Genomic DNA, 21,741 nt, shown 5'->3' on the forward strand with positions numbered 1-21,741 from the left:
GAGAAGGTGTATAGCCTTCCCTGGTTAGGCCTTTACACGGCCTCAATGCCTGTACTCGCTGCTGCTGCTGCTGCTGCGCCAGTTCTCCGACTGCTGTTTAAAGCTGCTTCTGGGGGGAAGCTGAACGGGTGGGAATCCTCTTGTGACAAATAAGAGCTTGAATCTAAGAGCAAGGGAAGAAAGAGCCTGCACAGGTAACCTAAGTCTGTTTTAGAGCTGCTTTGAGGTGGAAGAGACAAAGGACAGAGGCTCAGGAGGAGATGACAACCTAGGGACCATAGGACAGGGATCCAGACAAGTCTGTTAAACTGGTAAGCTTCTGTTTACATGCTTTACAGAGCATTAGGCGCAAGGACACATGCAATTAGGTACAACTCTTTAGAAAATGGTGAAAGAAAATAGGATTTGAAGCAGTAAAAAGGAAAGAGATGATGGAGTGAAAAAAAAAACAAAAACAAAACAAAGCCCTTATAGCCAGGGCCTCTGATCCAACAATGGTGGTCACTGGAGATTCAGTCACAGGTCAAACCATAACGCTACTCAAGAAGAAATCAACAGTTTAGTCCAAGCCTATCTTTTATATAACTGTTCATTTCAAAGGCTAGAGTCCCAAGGGTAGAGAGTGTGTTCCAGCCACACTGACATCCCAAAGCCAGTCCTCCCTCACGCCCTGAGTTCCTCAGGCTAGCTATAGTTACAGTTTGCATATCTTGGCCTGTATCTTTTTCCTATACCAGAGATGGGGAAGGGGCTCAGCCCTCAGGTCCAGTAGGGGGAGCAGGAGGAGCCGGAGGGCTGGGATCTTCCAGTTTCACATCATGTAGATGCACCGTGGGAGTGGTAGGGTCTTTGCCAACACCTTGGTTGGGGTCAGCCTGGTCGGGGTGGTGCCTACGCACATGCTTGACCACCTGGAACTTTTGCTTGGCCTTGTAGCTGCAGAGGCGGCAGAAGAACGGGTGGCGGTCAGTATGGGTAAGAGCATGATGTCGCAGTCCAGCAGCCCAGCGGAAAGCACGGTGGCAAACATTGCAAACATAGGGTTTGGCCTCACTGTGCTTTCGGAGGTGGGTGCGCAGCAGGAAGCGTGTCTTGAATGCCTTGCCACACTGCTCACACATGAAAGCCCGTGCCTCTTTGTGCCGTGTCTCCCGGTGTACACGAAGCGCATCAGCACGGTTGGTGCAGTACTCACACTCAGGACATTGGTATGGCTTCAGTCCTATAGGACAAGCACAAATCACCATGGAAGAGAGAAGAACAGGGTCAGTGAATCATAAATCAGTATGATACTTGGATATAAGCAACACAGCAACAAGCTAATCACCATACCATTCTGTCCCAGGTACACCTAACACACAGGTTCCAATGGATGCTGACGGCTTGTAACTGGACTTGTAACTAACTAGCCTACCTAACAGTGAAGAATATTCAACAATGACAGGTTATTAAACGGGAAACTCTAACCCTTCCTCGGTCATATGATACTACAAAATTTAAAGACTCAAGACTCCATTTAGACATTTTCTTACCAAACTTAAAAAAAAAAAATTGAGAAAATATTCAAAGAAGGAAGAGGTAAAGATACTCCCACATTGCGGAAATGACATGCTGTAATTGAAGGTACCCAGTCATCAATCCTTTACAGTTCTCTGTAGTGGATTCTATATGCTAGAGAGCAAAAGACACATCGATAGGGAACTTGGGGCTAGAAAGATGATTCAGGGGTTAAGAGCACTGGCTGCTTTTCCGGAGGAGCAGGGTTCGATTCCCAGCACTCATATGTGTAACTCCAGTTCCAGGGGATCTGGCACTCTCACACAAATATGCAGTCAAAACACCAGTGCACATAAAAAAATAAATCTTAAAAGAAAATCACCTTTCTCCTCACTCACAATCTTTCTACCATATCCACATAGAAACCAAGTATCTCTCAGTAGTTACTGAAAATTGAGTTGGAGGTTCTCCATGTGTGACCCTCTATGTGTGTGAACGTGTTCACAGGCGAAGTTTTGGAAATACACTTGCCCAGGTTTTCAGGTTTACCCGCTCTTTGGTTTCTATTCAATGGGCTGGGGAACCATTTCTAGTATTTGTTCTTCTAGTGTACCCACTATTCTCAGTGTCAAAGAAAACTGATGTAGGCTCTGAATGAGTGAGGATATCCAACATCTCAGGGAGGTCAGGTTTTCTAGAGAACAGGGAATCCTTTAAGCAGGACAGTGAACTCACACACTCACCTGTGTGCTTGGTCATGTGGTATTTGAGTTGGTTGACCCACTTGCACTTGTACCCACACTCGGGGCACAGGTACTTCCGTTCCTCCTTATGGATCCGCATGTGGTACTGAAGGAAGATCGAATGCAGATGTTTATTCCCCATACAATAGGGTGCTTCTCCTTAGGTTTCAGTTGTTTTTTTTTTTTGGTTTTTTTTTCGGAGCTGGGGACTGAACTCAGGGCCTTGCGCCCCTAGGCAAGCGCTCTACCACTGAGCTAAATCCCCAACCCCAGTTGTTTCTTACTAGCTGTGTTACTGGGTAAGCCAACCCCTAATTCTGTCTAATAATCTTTAACACGGGAAATAGTGCAAGCATCTGTCTGTGTGTATACATATGATATGGATGACTAATCCCAACGCCTGTGTATATTATTAGGCAAGCATTCTTATCCCTGAGTTCCCTACCCAGGGACCCAACTTGAATTTTTAAAGGATTAAAATTGCAGTGCTGGGAAATTTTAAGTGCTTAATACATGTTAGCTATTACTACCCAGATTATTCCCAAAGCACTGTATGGCAATTATTGAATTTATCTTTACAAAAGCTCATAAAGTTGTGTTTATCCCTTTTACAGATGAAGAATCTAAGTTTTGAGAAGTTAAGGAACCTATTCAGAGTCACAACTGAATTATGTGTTACAGAATCCAGTGCTTAGCAATTAAAGAACACTGGTTGCTCTTCCACAGGACCAGGATTCAGTTTCCAAAATCCAAACGGCAGCTCACAACTGTTCTTACCTCTGTTCTAGAGGGTCTGAAACCCTCCTCTTGCTTTGTAGGCATTAGGCACGCCCTCTCTCTCTCTCTCTCTCTCTCTCTCTCTCTCTCTCTCTCTCTCTCTCTCTCTCACACACACACACACACACACACACACACACACACACACACACACACACACACAGATCAGAATCCAAGGCCTACACTCCTTGCAGTTCCTATCATGTGGTCCTTGACCTTACCTTGAGTCGAGAAGGGTCAGCACAGGCATAGGAACAGAGGTGACAGCGGTAAGGCTTTTCCCCAGTGTGAATGCGACTGTGCCAGGTAATCTTCTGCCTATTTTTGGTGCTATAGGCACAGTCAGTACACTTGTAGAGCCGGGTACCTCCATGTCCCTTTACATGATGATCAAGCACCAACTGATGGCGACAGGCAAAGTCACAAAAGGGGCAGCAAAGAGAGGGCTGGCCAGCATCCCCATCTGAGGGTGCTGTTGAAGTCTCCTCGTGCTGTTCCAGGTAGTGTTTCACCAGGCCTACTCGCTCCCGGGCGGCAAAGCTGCAGAGCTGGCAGCGATGGCTGAAATGATGTTGCCTCCGATGTTCATCTAGTGCTGGCCGGCTAGGGAAGGACTCCTGGCAGGCCCCACACTCCAGCCTTGGGTGCTGTTTTCGGGTGTGTCCTCGAAGGCTGGCAGGACTGGGGCAGAGCAGGCCACAGTGGGAACAGTGTAACGGGCCCTCAGTGACATCTACAGGACAGCCAGAGGAAGGTGTTGGTTCTGGGTGTCGTCGCAAAGCATGCTGCTTGAGTGCTGTTTCTGAGCTAAACTGGGCCTCACACTGAGAGCAGGAAAAGGATGGGGTACCCTGGTGACAGCTGTTGACATGGCGAGTGATGTCATGACGAAGGTAACCACTATAGTCACAGAGTGGACAGAAGTGGGTGGGTGTTTTGTCATGGACTCGTAGTTGGTGCAAACGCAGCTTGGAGTTGGTACCAAATGTCTGAGGGCAGGAGCTGCAAGGGATGCGGCCAACACCTGTGTGTCGAGACTGGTGGGCCTCTAACCGGTAGCGTCTAGTAGTAGAAAAGTCACAGAAAGGGCACTGATGTGGCTTCACACCCTCATGCTTGAGCCTCCGATGCTGCTGAAGGCACCGGCTTTGCTTGCAGGTAAAGCCACAGTCCCCACACTGCAGAAGGGGCCGCGGGCCAGAGGCTGGGGATGCAGTGGGATGCCTCCGCTTTTGATGGAGCCTCAGTGCAGCAGGAGCAGGAGCAGTGAATGGGCAGAGACCACAGTGCAGATCTCCAGGCTCGAGGGGGCAGCCCTGTGTCTGGTGAGTCTTCAGGGTCCGTTCCTGCTGACAGCTAAAGGGACATGTGGGGCAGGAGTAGAGGGCGCCCTTTTGCTTCTGAACCACAGCTGTGTCCCTATCACCAGGGCTGGAGTCTGTACGCCCAGTATTCAGGAGGGTAGAGTCCCCACTGTTAAGAGGCAGCACAACAGTATGGGTCTGGGGGCGCCCACGCTTTCTTCCCTGGCTATGTGCCCCTCTGCAGCCTTCAGTCACATGGGAGGTAATGGAGGAGAGTCGAGAACAAAGAAACGTGCACGAGTTGCAGTGAAACTTGCCTTGCTCAAAGTAGAACTTCTCAGAGGTCCCTGTGGGCAAGGAGTTTCCTGGTGGAGAGGTTGGAAAGTCAGAGGGTGTAGGAAGATGTTCCTCTACTCCTGGCTCCCCAGGGAGCTCAGAAGAAGCATCTTTTGAAATCGAGAGCTCTACCTTTGATGGTGAAGGTGGGGGCTTCCTACTTTCAGCATCCTGTGAGGCTTGGCCACTTGGGAGCTCAGGATGTAGAGTGGGAGAGACAGGTTTGGGCAAAGCCAAAGACTTGTTCTTTCTGAGAAGAACAGGGCATTTCTTCAACATATGGGTGCTGAGGCCACGCTGTTGCTTAAAGCTAGCTCCACACTCGGGGCACAGCAGGGGCTCTCGGCGACCTTGGCACCCTGATTTGGAGTGCAGAGTTAGGGCTTTTTCCCGGCGAGTGATAAAAGGACAGTGTGGGCAGCGGAAGGCTCTTCCTTCTCCCTGGATCACTACCATTTGCACCCGGCCCTCTAGCACTAATGCTTCTGCTTGTTCTTTGTCCTGTCTCCTCATGGCCTTAAGTAGTGACTCTGACTCAGGAACCTGAGGCAACGGTACAGTTTCGGCAGTCAGAGTTGCCTTGAATGTGTTAGGCGCTTCCTCAGAGATTAGGGGATTTCTGGGAGGTTCAGAGGCTAGCTTCTCCAGAAGAGGCTCTTCCTCAGCAACCAATGCAGGAGTCCCAGCACTGTCAAAGGCAGGGGTCCCAGCACTGTCAAAGCCGGGCAGTTGAGGCTCTGCCAGGCCACCCGGTCTGTCTGTTCCGAGGGGTCCTGAGGGCTCTAGAGGCCTGAACTCCACAGCAGCTGTTTCAGTGAACTCTTCAAGGGGTGGTGGCTCTGCCTCAGGTTCTAGTTCTACTCTCAGGGCCTCCAAGTGTAGTGTGCAGCCACCCTCTTCCACCTCCCCCAGGCTGGGGCTGCCAACCTGGTCATCCTCTTGGGGAGCCTCAATGCCATCTTGTCTTTTGGTGCTGGCCTCCTCATTTGTCTCTGGCAGGGCCTGGTCCACAATGGAGCTGGCCCCAATCTCATGTTCATGGTCTTCTTTCTCAGGCTGAGCCGATAGCTGGCTTGAAGGTCCTGAGTCTGAAGGAGGTGCCAGGCACTGCCTGGCCCCCTCCAACTCTTGGCTGGCATTGCAGAACTGCCAAACCTGGTCCCCTGGCATGTAGCCATGGACCTTACGCTTGTGGAAGAAGAGTGTGGTGTTGCTAAAGGTACGGTAGTCACAGAGGGCACAGTGAAACTCACGGAGATGGGTATGCTTGCAGTTCTCATGGCTCAGGAGGGCCTGCTTGTGGCGGCTCTGATAGCTACAATAGCGGCAGGGGTAGAGTGGGGCAGGTGTGCCAGGGTGGTGCTGAGAAGCCATGTGCTTCTGAAGCTCATACTTCCGCTTGCAGGCAAAGGCACACACCTCACACATGAGGGACTTGCCCTGGTGCCGTAGTTTGTGGCTGCTTAGCTGATCAGCCCGATGGCAGCGGTAGGAGCACTGGTTGCACTGGTATCTGGGAAGAAGGACAAAGAAGAGTCAATCATAACAATAAATCATAACAGGTAACAGTCACTGACTAAATACTTTGGGCCTGGGTCTGCACTCTATGCTGCATATGAACCTTCTGATTTAAACAACCTTTCACCATCCTGTGAAACAGGTGAGGCCAAGGCACTGAAGTGAAGAGCCTGCCTAAAGGTCCCAAAGGAAGTGATGGGCAGAGATACCTAAGCTTCAGAGCTGTTCTCTAGATTGCTCCCACGCGCAACCCTGACGAGGTGCTGGGGATTGAACTCCATCAGGGCTTTGTGCATGCTAGAAGTGTCCTACCCGAGTTCCTAAACTACTTTCTACAGGAAGGTAATCTTGAGTAGAGTGGGGCAGGTGTGCAGGGTGGCATTATCCACATGAATTCCAAGGAACTGGTACAGCAACAGCCCATGGGGCAGGTTTTTGTGCTTTGCTGTCAATCTCCAGCGGAGGCAAAAAAGCTATAGACCAAGCCCTAGGCAGTTGTGTCCACAGGTTAGAGATCTTTTTTTTTTTTCAGGTTAGAGATCTTAAAGTGGCCATTTGGTGCCATTTAAATGTGTAGATCCATTTTCCTGAGACCAAATTCTTTTTTTTTTTTAAAGATTTTATTTATTTATTATATGTATATGAGTACACTGTCACTGTCTTCAGACATACCAGAGGAGGGCATCAGATCCCATTACAGATGGTTGTGAGCCACCATGTGGTTGCTGGGATTTGAACTCAGGACCTCTGGAAGAGCAGTCAGTGCTCTTAACCACTGAGCCATCTTTCCAGCCCCCTGAGACCAAATTCTAAGAACTCAAATAATACTTTTTTTTAAAATGCAGGTTCTGAGGATTGAACTCTTCAAACTGTCATGATTGCAGGCAAGCACTTTACTGACTGAGCCATCTCCTCAGCTCCCAAGTGACACTTTGATCTCCATTTTCCTTCTCCTGGCCCAGAATGCTCTTGATATGCAGGGCTCACCTGATGGTGATGGAGCTAAGATGACAGTATCAGAGAACGGTGTTAGAATGGAGAAAGCAATGGGGCCAGAAGCCTGATGCAAGAGCTAACTAGCATAATGTTTCTGGGACAGGGATGGAAACGTGTGTGCTCTTACCTGAGATCCCCTGCATGTTTCCGCATGTGCACACTCAGGTAGTGCTTCCACTTGGTGACATAGCCACATTCAGTACACATGTAATCCTTGGTGTTGGAGTGGGTCAGCATGTGCTTGGATAGGTAGCTAACGTCTCGGCAGGTGAAGTCACAGAGCTCACATTTGTGAGGTTTCTCTCCTTATATTGTGTGTAGGGGAAAGAACACAGGTCAGAGAGAGAGACTGACAGTGGCCATATCATCTCTTCCAGCAAGTTTGCTATGATGCCAGGCAGGATCAAAAGTTTTATGTACTACCAGGTATATAGCAAACTCCACAAGAAACAAGGCTATACTAGAACTGTCTCAAGACAGTTCCTCCAAGTCCTATACCAAAGAAGAGAGGAAGAAAGTAAGCACTGAGTAAGCTTTGTAAGATTAAAGTCTACCTGTGACTTTTTTTTTGTTTTGGAAAGGTAGTTGGCACCTGTAACTTAATTCCTTATTTCCTGAGTATAGGTTAAAACAAGAGAAGAAACAGAACTAGGACTCTAGATTCCAATAGAGTAATATGTATGAACAGCCAGCATTTATACAATTCTCACTATGTGCCTGAGCATTGTATAAAGTGCCTCCTCTGAGTCTTCATAATAAAACTACGAAGGTGCTATTATTACCACTACTTTATAGGTGGGAAAAATCAAGACACAGAGAAATCTACCAGGCCTCGGGCAGCCTGTTAATCTTATTTCCAGAAAGGGAGCAACACAATATAGATCTCACATGGTTGATGTATTAAAGAAGACATAACTGCCCAGCAGTGATGGCGCACACCTTTAGTTCCAACACACAGGAGGCAGAGGCAGGCAAATCTCTGAGTTCGAGGACAGCCTGGTCTACAGAGCAAGTTTCAGGTCAGCTAGGGAGACAGAGAACACCTGTTTAAAAAAAAAAAAAACAACCCAAAAATAAATGAATAAATAAATATAAATAAGACATACCAAAGTCATCAGTGACAGTGAGCACTCAAGGACAAGCAGTCCCAGTACTTGCTCCACACCTGGCACCAAGAGGCTAGTGACTGTGCTCCTTCAAGACCTCCTTACCCTTCAGGCTAGTGACTGTGCTCCTTCAAGACCTCCTTACCCTTCAGGCTAGTGACTGTGCTCCTTCAAGACCTCCTTACCCTTCAGGCTAGTGACTGTGCTCCTTCAAGACCTCCTTACCCTTCTGCCACTTCTGTATGCTAAAGGGCAGGCAACAAAGCTCTCTATGGCCTTACTGTAGACCAAAATTTACTTCCTAATTTCTGTCCCTTATCTTTTCCTGCCTTGACTATGAGATTGTAAAGGATGAAACAGGAAGAACGCTATAAACTATGTAACATGACACAGGTAGAGATTTTAGGAAAAGGCCTTGGGAACTAGAGACTGTGACTAAACTGTGCACAGAAATGAACTGTTCAATGGGGTCAATGATAGCTTCGATAGAACTGTCTAAAGAGTATTCTACTAATCAGTTTCTGTAGAAACTGGTTTAATAGCCCATCAATTCTTAGAAGTTTGCACCAATCATAGAGATGACGCTGTAGCAGAAGGCCTGACTTAGCTGCCATCTAGGCTTCAGTAAAACTAGCCATCAATTAAAAGTCTAATTGCAGCAGCTGGAGAGATGGCTCAGTGGTTAAGAGCAGTGATACTCTCCCAGAGATCCTGAGTTTAAAAAAAAATAAAATAAAACAAAACAAAACAAAAACAACAACAACAACAACAACAAAAACAACCCAAAACCCCCCAAAACAACCAAGTACAATTTTCAGGGCACTAGAAGTCTCACAATGTATATGGATGGTTGATTATTCTCCCCTGTCCTGCTCCAACAGACTGTCCTAAAACTTGAATTATGAAGGAAGTTATCTGTTCTGGTCTAGAACTCCTTACTATAAAGGCTGAATATTCACCTATCTGCACTTGATTAGGGGTAGCTATAACTGGACAAGCGTAAGGAATGATAGTCCAGTGTTAGAACACGGGTTCAGAAATCATACTACCTGGATTCAGATGATAGCTTGACTATTGTTAAATGACAGTCAACTTATGCCTCATTTGAGTCAAACGAAGCACAGTAAGCATTGCCCTTCGTGTGATACGTAGTACACAGCAAAAGCTCGTGCCAACCATCACCTTAACCACCATTATAAGGATGGAAGCCATCTCACCAGTATGAAGCAACATGTGTCGGATAAGCACCCTTTTGTGGGCAGTGGCAAAGTTACATTCAGAGCACTGGTGGATCTTCTCATGAGCGTGCATCTTGCCAACGTGGTCCTGGTAGGCTACTGGGTTGAAGGTGGCAAAGGGGCAGAAGGTGCACCGTAGTTCTTCACTGCCTGGGTGACCTTGCTTCTTGTGTTTACGGAACAAGTGCTTATTGGAGCAGGCAAAGTCACAGTGGGGACAGTGGAAAGCATAATGACTCTTGTGGTGGGCTTCCATGGCTTCGGCTGTGGCAAAGAGCATGGGACAAGAGTGATGGCGGCACTCCACAGCCCGCACTCCGTGGGTTTCCTTTAGGTGCTTCAGAAAGGCCTTACGGTCGGGAGCTACATACAAGCAGCCCTCCTGAAAGCAGTGTAGGGTTAGAGGTTCTGCTGCAGCTGCTGCTGTGTGGCTCTTGAGGTGCTCCTTGAGTGCTTGGCTGAGGCGGAATTCCTCACGGCAGACAGGACAGGCATAGGTGTCTGAGTAGAAGTTGGAAATATCCTCGTGCATGCTGGCCATGTGACGGTTAAGTGCATTTCTCTCCACTGCACTATAGTGGCACAGAGGACATCGATGGGCCTTCTCACCCAGCTCCCGCAGCAGATGTGTCTTGAGTTTGCTCTTGCTGGTGAAGAACTTCTGGCAGTTAGGACACTGGAGGCTCGGGTCTGGGAAGTGCAGATGTAGGTGCTCTACCAAATGGGTCCGCTTCTTAAAGCAGCGTTTGCATTCTGGGCACATGTGTGTCTTGAAGAGAGACTCAGTGCCTGAAGCCACATGCCCTATGAAAGAGAATGCAGAGTTAGGAGTCAGACTCTCTGATAGTTCATTAGCTAATGACAGACAATAGAAGCCAGTTTGCCCAGATACAAATATCATGCGGCCTTTCTCATCATGAAAACCAAACACAAGAGTTTCAAAAGGAGGTAAGAGACTCCTCTATTAAGAGAAACAGGACCACAAGAACTACCCATACCTTCTTGTGGCCTGGTTCAAGTGTTTTCCCAAGTCACCCACTATTCCTAACTTTTTTTTAAAAATTATTTTATATATGTGGGTACACTGTCCCTTTCTTCAGACACACCAGAAGAGGGCATTGGATCCCATTACAGATGGTTGTGAGCCACCATGTGGTTGCTGGGAATTAAACTCAGGATCTCTGGAAGAGCAGTCAGTGCTCTTAGCCACTGAGCCATCTCTCTAGCCTATTCCTAACTACTGCACAAGAGAATTTGCACAGAGCTTTCTTATTCTTCTTCTTTTTTCTTTTTTTTTCGGAGCTGGGGACCGAACCCAGGGCCAAATCCCCAAATCCCCAAATCCCCAACCCCCGAGCTTTCTTATTCTTGCTGCCCTTGCTTTATACAGCTTTATCAGCAGGGCTGGTGAGAAGGAAAGAGCCTCAAGTGAGTAAGCAAAAGAAAATACACTCCCACACACTGGCTCACCAAGCTCTAGATAATTGAGAGACGGTAATAAATACAGTCAGAACCTCTTTATTTACCAGAGATAAATATAATCTCTGTGGAATGAATTGTTTCTATTGAGTTCTAAAGTGGAAGCGAAGATTCAGAAAAAAAGTCTTAGGAAGTTAAACAAAACAGGTACATCATCAATAACCTGTACTATCTATACTATGAACAGAACTCCTTTTCCCTGCTAAAGAGGTCCCTGTCTCTATAGGATAGTTTTTTGTTAATGGGACACAAGTTAAAGTCAGCAATGAGGGGAGAATCTCAATTAAGAAAATGCCTTCATAAAATTGGGCTGGGGGCAAGCTTATAAGGCAAATTTTCTTAGTGATTGATGGAGGATGTGGGTAGTGCCACTCCTGGGCTTGTGGTCCTGAGTTCTATAAGAAAGCAGGCTGAACAAGCCAGTAAGTAGCACCCTTCCATGTCCTCTGCATAAGCTCCTACCTACAGGTGCCTGACTTGTTCTGAACTCCTTTCCTGACTTCAATGATGAACAGTGTATGGAAGTGTATGCTCAATAAACTCTTTCAGCCCCAATTTGCTTTTGGTCAAAGTGTTTCATCATAGTAACAGAAACCCTAACTAAGACACTGGCTGAGAAAATCTTGCCTACAAGAATAAATTGTATTTACAACTGCCCCATACCACTATTAACCTATTTATCAATGCCTACTAGACTTTGTTGTGGTTTTTAAGTCCTTGAGATTAAACCTAAGGACTCACACACGTTAAGGATTACTCTATTGTTACTTCCCTAGCCCTAATCTTAACTTTTGAGTCTAAGTAGAACAGAAAGAATACATGTAGGGGGAAGAAATGGCTCAGTGGTTAAGAGCACTGACTGCTCTTCCAGAGGTCAATTCCCAGCAACCAGATGGTGCTCTACCATCTGTAATGGGATCCAATGCACTCTACTGGTGTGCCTGAAGACAGCTACAGTGTGCTTATCTACACTAGATAGATAGATAGATAGATAGATAGATAGATACATACATACATACATACATACAAACAAACAAACAAACATACATTGATCTGAACTGAAGCTCAGAAATCCAAACCCCAGAGCCTAAATGCCAGGTTCCTCAGTATCCACTCCTCTCTACCATGAAGAGCTTCAATCTTAGTGATGTTATTACCTTCCAACTGCTGAGCCCCTTGGCTTTTATCCAAGACTTTCTGGGAGTCTTTTTGGGCAACATTCTCCTCCTCCTCTACATCCTCTTCTTCAGCTGACTCCCGCCCAGGCAAAGGCGCACCTGCTTCCTCAGAAGGTTCTCTGTCTCCTGGAGGCAGTTTGGCAGCTGGGAACACATAAAACTTAGTCCACAGGAGTTGGGGATTTAGCTCAGCGGTAGAGCGCTTGCCTAGGAAGCGCAAGGCCCTGGGTTCGGTCCCCAGCTCCGAAAAAAAGAACCAAAAAAAAACTTAGTCCACAAGGGGCAAGGACAGTACTGAATGCTGGTACTTTATTTACTGGCAAGTAGATTACCCTTCTCTCTTTTTAGCAGGAAAGGACCTTGGATGCTAAGTAAGTGTATGTACTCTTATTCAAGACAGGGATATGAGGAGCAAGAGTAAAAACCTAGTCTAAAAACCTCTGACTCCTTTAATGTCAGAACTTTGAGGTTACTCAGAAGTGGGGAGAGGTAAGAGGCAGAAAAGACTAGAATGTATTTCCTTGGCCCAGGTCTCCAGAGCTAAAGGCTGCATAGTTCACGGCACCCTGACTGCTCATAGTTCTTCTGAGGAGTCTAATTTAGACTTCAGGCTTACACCTTGCCCCTGAAAGGTCATCTCTTTCTAGATATTAGAATAAAAAGGAGGCCCGGCAAGTCAAGGTCTCATAGTCTGTCATCTCTGTTCCCTGATCCTACATTCAGCTCATGCTGGTTCTGTTGTTTTGAGACTAAAAGGAGAAATTAATAAAGTACCACTCTTCCCGAGATTTCTTTTAAAAATAATCCTGTTCCTTTCTACCCACTCTCACATGGTTTATTTATTCGAGACATAATTACATATAGTCTAAGTTGACTTGGAATTTGCTATATAGTTGAAGCTGATCTTGAATTTCTAACCCTCTGCAGTGCTAGGATTACAGACAGGCACCATTTCATCCAATTCTAGTTTCACTCATTCTAAAGGCAATCTAAAACCACTCACATTTTACTAGCAGTAACAGTCAATGACAGGCACACCCTTAGGGTCTGAAATCAATCAATGGGGGATATTCCTAAAATAATTTCAGATTATACGTTGCATAAGACAAATTGCATTCCTTGTCATAAACACTGAATTCCTTTTGTCCCATGTATTCTATACTGGTTAAGTTTTCTAGAGTCTTTCTATATCACCCCAGTAATTCCATTCTCAAGTCACTAACTACATTCTGTCATATTCATGGAACAGTCATACTGAAAACAAATGTCTCATAAGAAATCAACTATGGGGGTTGGGGATTTAGCTCAGCGGTAGAGCGCCTGCCTAGCGAGCGCAAGGCCCTGGGTTCGGTCCCCAGCTCCAAAAAAAAGAAAAAAAAAAAAAAGAAATCAACTATGGCTACATTTCAGGCATGGGACTATTGGACCCTGGCCACCTACCTGGCAGTAGCTCCTGGGATGGAAGGCCCTGAACAGCAGAAAGTTCTCCCCGTGTACTGGCTCCATGGCTCCGTTGATGCTGCCGGAAGAGTTTGACGTTGGAGCCCATGAAGCTGCAATGGCTGCAGTGGAAAGGGTAATGGGCCTGCCGATGCAGCTCCATTCCCTGCTGACTCCCAAAAAGCAGGGAGCAGCCCCGGAATGAACAGGGCACAGGAACTGCCTTGTGGGTCTGTCTCAGGTGATGCTGCAGACCCTTTCGATCTTCAGCAGAGAACACACAGCCAGACTCTGGGCAGGAGAACATGTTGGGAGTGACCCGGTGAATCTTGAAGTGGCTCTTCAAGGCCTGGGGTTGGACAAACTCTTGTCTACATACAGGACATAGCAGGGGGCTATCTGGCAGGCTGGGGTCCTGTAGAGGGCCATGGAGGGTGAGGTTGCTGGGGGGCAGCTCTACAGAGCATGGGGGACTAGAGAGGTCCTGCACAGCCTGAATATGGGTCTCAGTGCACTGGTGCAGGGAGAGCAGAGTAGGCTCTGCAAAGCTCTGTTCACAGCGCTCACAGAAGTATACCTCCACCACCTTTACCAGGACACCTGCAGGCAGAGGACCGACAGAGAAAGGCACAGAATCAGATGGAACAAGACTTGAAGGAGTTAGTCACTAGTAGAAACGTAGGTGAATCTTTTCTAGTCATGGAATACAGACAGACTTCAAGTCTGGCTCTGTACTAGGCTATAATAAGCCTATAGGTCAGGGATAACCTGTCTGGTATCTGGCATGTCTTTGGATTTCTCATGTCTGGTGAAATATTTGGCAAGATGAGTGCTTAGTAAGTGTGTTAATGAATCAACAAACAATAAAATCCAGAAAGCACATTTAGGGGGCAAAGTCTATAAATTGCCTACCATATAAGCATGAATACTTGAGTTTGGATCCCCAGCACTGAGGGTGCAATGACAGGCAGATTGTAGAGCTTATTGGTCGGGTGGCCTAAGCAAACCGGTGAGTTGTCCAGGTACAGTAAGAGACCCTGTCTCAAAAAAGGGGGGAGGGGCTGCTGAGAAGACATTTGCCACCAAACCTAACGACCTGCATTCAATCCTCAGAACCCACATGGTAGAAGCAGAGAACTGGAACTGAAGTCCATACCCCGCCCGCCCCCCTCCCCACACACACCAGAACTAAATAAGATGTAAAGGAAAATAAAAATGTAGAGAGCAACTGAGGAAGATCCCCAATACTGATCTGTCATCTACGAAAGAGCATATATGTGCACACACACAAACATATATACACACCACACATACATACACACCACACATACATACACAATGGCAAATAAAAATTAGAAATAAAATAAGAATGAGAAACTTTCAAGAGAATATCAGACTAGAAAAATATCTAATATAGATTATGAAAGGCATATTTTGCCAAAATAAAATTTAGAAAGTTTCAAGAGAACAATGACAGACTAGGAAAAATGTCCAATATAAATGACATGTTATGCTGGAGAGATGGCTCAGTGTGAAGAGTATTGGCTGTTCTTCCAGAGGACAGATTAAATCCCGTCATCCACAACTGTCTGAGCTCCAGTTCCAGGGGAACCTGTTACGTTCTTCTGGCCTTCACAGGCATCAGGCACACATGGACATACATGGAGGCAAAACAGACACACATGAATATCAAAAAGCTAAGGAATAAGTGTCAAAGTCTATAAAGAAAAATCCAGACAAAAATTAAAAAAAAAAAAAAAACTTTTTCAGAAGAGCTAGATATAATAACTGCTAATTTTTAAAGGAGTGAGCAGATCTTGAGGATGGTAAGATTTAGTCTTCCAGCTGCTCTGAAAAGGGCAACTTGGAACTCCACAAAGTTAAGACCACACTCATTATCGGCAGAACCTCAGCCCAAGCGCAGGGCAGTGTGGCTTACACTGTATCCTGCCGGCTGCTTGCTCTCTCTTGTTAGTCACTGTTTTACTGAGAGGGGCAGTGAGACAGGAGTCTGGCTGTCTTGGAATGTGCTATGTAGATGAGAAGGGCCTTGGCCTCAGAGATTTGCTTGCCCCTGCTTCTGGAGTACTGGGGTTAAAGGTGTGCATTACCACATCTGACTGTCGTTTTCAAACTATCCTCTCCAACCCCTGTTCACTTGCTTTAGGATAAAGTTGTTGGGCTTTTTGTTTGTTTGAGACAGAGTCTTTTTTAAAAAATTACATTTACCTCTTTATTTAGGTATTTGTATATATGTGTGCCATGGTAATGTATCAAGGGCAAGGAACAACTTCTTGGGAGTTTAGTTTTTTTCTACTTTTGTTTTTGAGGCAAGGTCTCTTGTTGCTTCTACCCCCATGATGTGTATCTGAGCTTCCCAGATTCTGGATGAGTCTCCTCTCTGTACCTCTCATCTCTCAAAGGAGTGTTGGGTTATAGATCCAAGCCATCTCATACATATACACTTTCTACATGGTTCTAAGAATGAAATTCAGGTTGTCAGGCAAACACTTTTGTCTGGTAAACCATTGTACAGAAGCATGAGACAGGGTTTTGACATGTACCCATGCTAGTTTATGTAGCTTAGGCTAGTCTCAAATTCTAGATCCTTCAGCCTGTTTCCTGAGGACTAGGATTAAAGGAATGCTGGGATTACTGATGCAGACCAGGACACTTGTAGTGTGTTGGCCTAATGCTCCTTGTATTTTAATGCTAATTTTGGGTCTCCAAGAATGGTTGCCCCAGAGACACCCCAAGTTATTTCCGATTGGTAAAGATGCCAACAACCACAGCTGTGCAGAAGAGACATAGGTGAGGTCTAGGTCTTCCCAGGCTTGGGATCGGAGAGGGACCATGAGGAGGAAGGAGGAAGAAAATGCAGGAGAGGAGGAAGAAGAAGCTGCCATGGGTTAGGAGTCAAGAGAACATGACTCTCTGGGCTGGCCAATTGGAGTTAAGAACAGCCAAAATGAAAAATAGTAATAACTCAGGGTTAGCAACAGGAAAGTAGATTCTAATAGCGTATCAGCTACTGTATTGTTTAAGGCTTATTGCAACCTTATAAAGGTTGCATGTGTCTTTCATCTGGGAACTTAAATAGCTAAGGCAGGGTAAAAACCTTGGGCCTGGATTAAATAATTTCTATAACACTCACTCACTTATCCAAGTTATTTTTATGTGACTACATATTAAATCTACTCTATCTTTTCAACCTGTTTGTAGCACTTCATAGCACTGATAAATCTAAATGAAATTCTGCCTCATGGACCACTAAGATGTTCCCAACAACAACAACGATGACGACAACAACGATGTCAATAACACCCCATCCCTTGCATGTGGGTTTTCCTGTAAGAGATGGTTCTGAAGTGGAATTACTATGACAGAACGTGCATATTGTAAAATTTTCTACAAAGCTTAACTGATCTTCAAAAGCTTAATTTGGGTTGCAGATGCAGCTTAGTAGTAGTATAACCATTAGCTACTATATACAATAATCTGGGTTCACACCCCAGAGGCAGATCTTTGTTCTATGCAAATCTAGTCTATATAGCAAATTTCCTACCAAATCAGCTAGAGCTAGTAAGAGTGTATAAAAAACAAACCCCAGAGTTGCAAGATTATATATCCTTATATAGCCTCTCCTCAACTCTGGGCATTTTTAAAGTATGTACACTTTTTAAAAAAAAAGTTAATTTATTTCTATTTTATGAGCATTGATTAGTGTTTTGTCTGTGATGTGAATGCTGGGTCCTCTGCAAGAGCAGCCAATGGTCTCAACCACTGTGCCATCTCTCCAGCCCCAACTCTAGGAGTTAAAAAAAATAAAGACAGTTTTTACCAAAATTGAGAAGCAAAAATAGCTTCTATTTTATAACTATTTGAATTTAAGCATTCTTCTATAGGACTACTGTTTCTTTTTATTTCTTCTTTGTGAACTGCATATAGTCATTCATTCATTCATTCATTCACTCATTCTCTCTCTTCTCAAGAGATCTTTCTGTGTAGCCCTGGCTTGCCTAAAATTCATTATGTAGATATCTGTCTCAGAACATGCAGAAATCCCCCTCAATCCTGGAATTAGAGGTGAGTAACACCACATCTAGTTTAAAAAACAAAACAAAACTAAACTAAAACCAAAAACAATGAACTCAAAATTTAAAAATACTGGCTTTTAAAAATTTTTTACCTTAAAAAAAATTCATTTATATAAAATTTGTATACACATGCATGCACATGTGTGGAGGTCAGAGGACAACTTGTAGGAGTCAGTTCTCTTTTTTTCACCTCATGGGCTCTAGGGACTAAACACAGGTCATCCTGCTTAGTGGCAAATGTCCTTACTCACTGAGGCATCTTCCCAGACCTCTTTTTTTTTTTTTTGGTTCTTTTTTTTTTTTTCGGAGCTGGGGACCGAACCCAGGGCCTTGCGCTTCCTAGGTAAGCGCTCTACCACTGAGCTAAATCCCCAGCCCCCTTCCCAGACCTCTTAACTTGCTTATGTTAAAATGTCTCTCTCTTTTTTTTGAGACAGGGTCCCACTATGTAGCACTGGCTGGTCTTGTACTCAGCTACCCTCTGTCTCCCAAGTACTGGGATTAAAAGTGCAAACCACCACACAGTGTGTTCAGGTCCTCTCTCTTTACCCCCCGGAGAAAAGTTTAGAATTCTCACATGGTCTAATTACCTAATTTCCCCAGCATCCTTTGCTATTATCCTATACTGTCAGAAGACAAAGTTTAACACTGTAACTGAGAGACAGCAGTTAAAACACGGAGTTTGCAAAAAATGAAAGTTGTAGATGTACAGAGGATAAAGAGAACTTCCCACTGGAATAAGTCATATGCCCACCTCTCAGCATGCCCTGGGTGTATGCTATACACAGGAAACTAGAGCAAGGAAACAGTTTCTTCTAGAAAGTCCTGCCAAACTCAGGATGGTTGAAGAGGCTGGGCCTTTGGCCCAATCCTTGGCTGGCTGAGGGTCAGCATGGAAGAAAGCCTCCCCAAGGACCATAAGAGCAAAGACAAGCCAAATTGGCAGAGGCGTCAAAAAGGTTTCTTGTTCTGGATTACTGCCCAGGAGACACAAAGCTCTTTTGGGATAAACTTTGCCAAAAGTTTGTTACAAGGCTGCACATACCTTGCCAGCCATCCATCAACATGCACCAACTGCAAACCAAATTATAACATCTCAGGGTATAAAAATAGCATGTTACTTGTGTTCTCATCACATTCAAAGAGAAGGACCAAAATAGCACAGACAAAAAGCCTCAAGGCTGTGTGTCCCACTGGCCTGGTAGCAACTAGTTTGTACCTGAGGTCTCTCCAGGAGCTCCTGGGGACAGAGTTCCAGCTACTGCTTCCACAATGATCTCCATGTTCCCTGGACCCTCTTCAGTAGCTGTGGCCTCAACCAGCAGACAGCCTGGGTCAGCAGGCAAAGATGCAGGCTCCCCAGAAGCACAGGTATTCTGGACAGGGCCCAGGATTCCACGGTTTGAGAGAGGTGGGGGAATCAACAGTAGTTCAGAGCATAATCCATCCATCTCCCCAGTGCCGTTAGTCAGCTGGGATGCCAACACTGGGTCCGTCATTATCATTGATTTGTGTGCTGTGGCCTCCTAAATGCTGACAAACCAGAAAACACACACACACACACACACACACACACACACACACACACGGTTAGAACTCTTAATTTGTCTTAAGTTGGCCTCACACATTTAGGCATTTCCTTTTATAGCAACATGCCACACTTTATTATTCTAAATCTTCTCAAAACGACATTCAACACAAAAATATGAGAATAAAATCAGTAGAGAGCCAACAAGCTGAGGCTGACATTAAAGATTACAGGTTCTGTTTTTTGCTAAGTGACCCTTGCAACAAAGCTGAGTGGGTTGGAGGCTCTCTCTCTTACTACCTGATGACCTCATTATTCCTCAGTCTAGCTATAATATCCCTTCACTTATGGTCCTCACTGACCTATCTTCCCAGACATCCCTCCCATTCTGCCCTCCTAACCAGATGATTTGCCATTCTCTGACCCTCCTGAATTACAGACCCTTCTACTTTCTTGCCTCTCCCATTCAACCCACGGAAATCTCTTGCCTAGCTAATCAAATACTCCTGAAGCAAATAAACGTTTCTGCTTTGGATGCTTCCTAACATTCTGAATTTTCTCTTTTCTGGGGCCTGACCGCCTCTGTGTGTAGTTCTATTAGAAACCACACCGCATTGCTGTTGTCTCCATATCAACCTCCTTTCCTAGATATATAGCTCAGCTGTCCAGAAAACAGTGGTGGATCCTCTGAAGCTGGGGTGGTCATCAGACACCTGATTAGGGGGCTGAAAACTGAACTCAGGCCCTCAGGAAGAACATCTTTTACTCTTAACCACTGAGCCATTTCTCTAGTTTCACACTTTTCTTTTAATGTGTTGCTGAAGATCAAACCCAGGGCTTTGTGCATGCTAAGGCGAGCACTGTACAGATGAGCTATTATATATCCCAAGTGCTGGATATGGAGCGTTGAGTAGTCCATTGAAATTTTTCACTTCAACCAACACTAAGCACCAATAAGCTAGGTAAGTCAGACAAAATAAAAATTTTAGTGGATCAGCCGAGTTGCAATAAACCCAGATATTTTAAACCAAGGTATCAAGCCAGTGGTTCCTCAAATGCAAGGTAAATTTCCAATTCACTAACACAACTGAGAAAAAAAAAGAATTAAACTGTATACCCTGTTAAACATGGCTGAAATAAATGAGACAATCTTTTTTTTTTTTTTTTGGTTCTCTTTTTTTCGGAGCTGGGGACCGAACCCAGGGCCTTGCGCTTCCTAGGTAAGCGCTCTACCACTGAGCTAAATCCCCAGCCCCGAGACAATCTTTTAAATTCCCAGGACTCAGGAGGCAGACACAGGCAGGTGTCTGTGAGTTTGAGGCCAGCTTGGAACAAACACATAGTGAGTTCCAGGACAGAGCTACACAGTGAGGCCCTGTTTCAAAAAACAAAACTGGGTCACCGAAGTTGAGTAAGAGCCAGGGGAGAGTGGCTATTCCTTATTCTGCAGAATCCATCCACTTAAAAACAAGAGGGTTGGAGAGATGGCTCAGCGGTTAAGAGCACTGACTGCTCTTCCAGAGGTCCTGGATTCAATTCCCACTAACCACATGGTGGCTTAATCTGTTATTAGGATCCGATGCCCTTTTCTGGTGTGCCTGAAGAAAGCAACAGTGTACTCACGTACATAAAATAAACAAATCTTTAAAAAACCAAATAGCAAAAGTACAGACAGGAATTCAGAAGGTGGCAGGGAAGGCCACTTGGCTTTTTGGAAATCACAGCCTCCACCGACTACTTATTATTGCTGCTCTGGCCAGTCTTCCAGTCTATCACATGGCCCCAGGAAGACGAGGCAAAGGAGGTAGGAGTGAGCCAGAAAAAAGTAACGCGCTTTCTTTGACACCGGAGAAAAAAAGGAACACAGAAGGCGCCCCTGCGTAAGCACCTCAGTTCCCACGCGCCTCTGGGCTTGGACTCACCGTGTGGCCTTGAACAGATGCACTTGCCTCGCTTCTCTGGGCCTCAGCTTTCCTATCTGTAAAGTGGAGGCGGCGACAGCCAAGTCACGAGATCCAGCGGAAAAGAAAGGCGTTTTGAAACCTGCAAGGCTTGGGATGATGCATCGTCACGATTATGGTCCTGAGGAGAGGCAGCGGATACCCGGGCGGGGCCCGGAGCTGTGACGCGACTGAGGCGCCCAAGTGCAGCAGAGATGCGCCCGAGCCCCTCTCATCGACGCGCTCCCCTCAGCACCTCCTCCCACGGCTTCCCACCTCCAAGGCCTATTCAAGCTGGGGCTAGAGAAACTTTTACCTCCAGCTCGCAGCGTCCGCACTTCCCCTGGTTCCCGCCGACAGCCGCTCTCTCACCTTCTACCCCAGGGCTGGCGGGAGCTGCATCTCTATGGTCCGACTGGAACTGGCGTGGCTCCTCAGGGGCCTTTGATGCGACCGCCCCCGGCCCAGGCGCCTCTGGGAATCTGACGTGTGGCGGTCACTCTGTCTCTCTTCGAGGCCCGTGCTACTCTATGGTTTCCCCTCTGTGTCCTTGAGTACCCCAGC

At 45.9% G+C, this 21,741-nt stretch overlaps 1 protein-coding gene across 8 annotated transcripts; it reads right to left on the bottom strand.

Moving 5' to 3' along the window:
- Window positions 1-299: 299 nt before the first annotated feature.
- Znf142 (zinc finger protein 142) lies at window positions 300-21,715 on the bottom strand. Of its 8 annotated transcripts, none has more exons than XM_032901353.1 (10): window positions 21,550-21,715; window positions 21,160-21,288; window positions 18,929-19,242; window positions 13,613-14,212; window positions 12,152-12,316; window positions 9,495-10,319; window positions 7,299-7,476; window positions 3,239-6,170; window positions 2,241-2,346; window positions 300-1,222 (listed from the first exon to the last, which is right to left on the bottom strand). In XM_032901353.1, exons 3-10 carry the CDS (start codon window positions 19,212-19,214, stop codon window positions 753-755), a joined length of 5,562 nt encoding a protein of 1,853 aa, XP_032757244.1. In that variant the 5' UTR covers window positions 19,215-19,242; window positions 21,160-21,288; window positions 21,550-21,715; the 3' UTR covers window positions 300-752. The 8 variants fall into 8 exon arrangements, with proteins under 8 accessions (XP_032757244.1, XP_032757243.1, XP_032757242.1 ...); XM_032901352.1 differs by having other exon boundaries at window positions 21,160-21,319; XM_032901351.1 differs by having other exon boundaries at window positions 21,494-21,715.
- Between the last annotated feature and the right edge of the window lie 26 nt (window positions 21,716-21,741).

This window comes from Rattus rattus, chromosome 4 (genome assembly GCF_011064425.1).
Source record: "Rattus rattus isolate New Zealand chromosome 4, Rrattus_CSIRO_v1, whole genome shotgun sequence".
NCBI classification, from domain to species: Eukaryota; Metazoa; Chordata; class Mammalia; order Rodentia; family Muridae; genus Rattus; species Rattus rattus.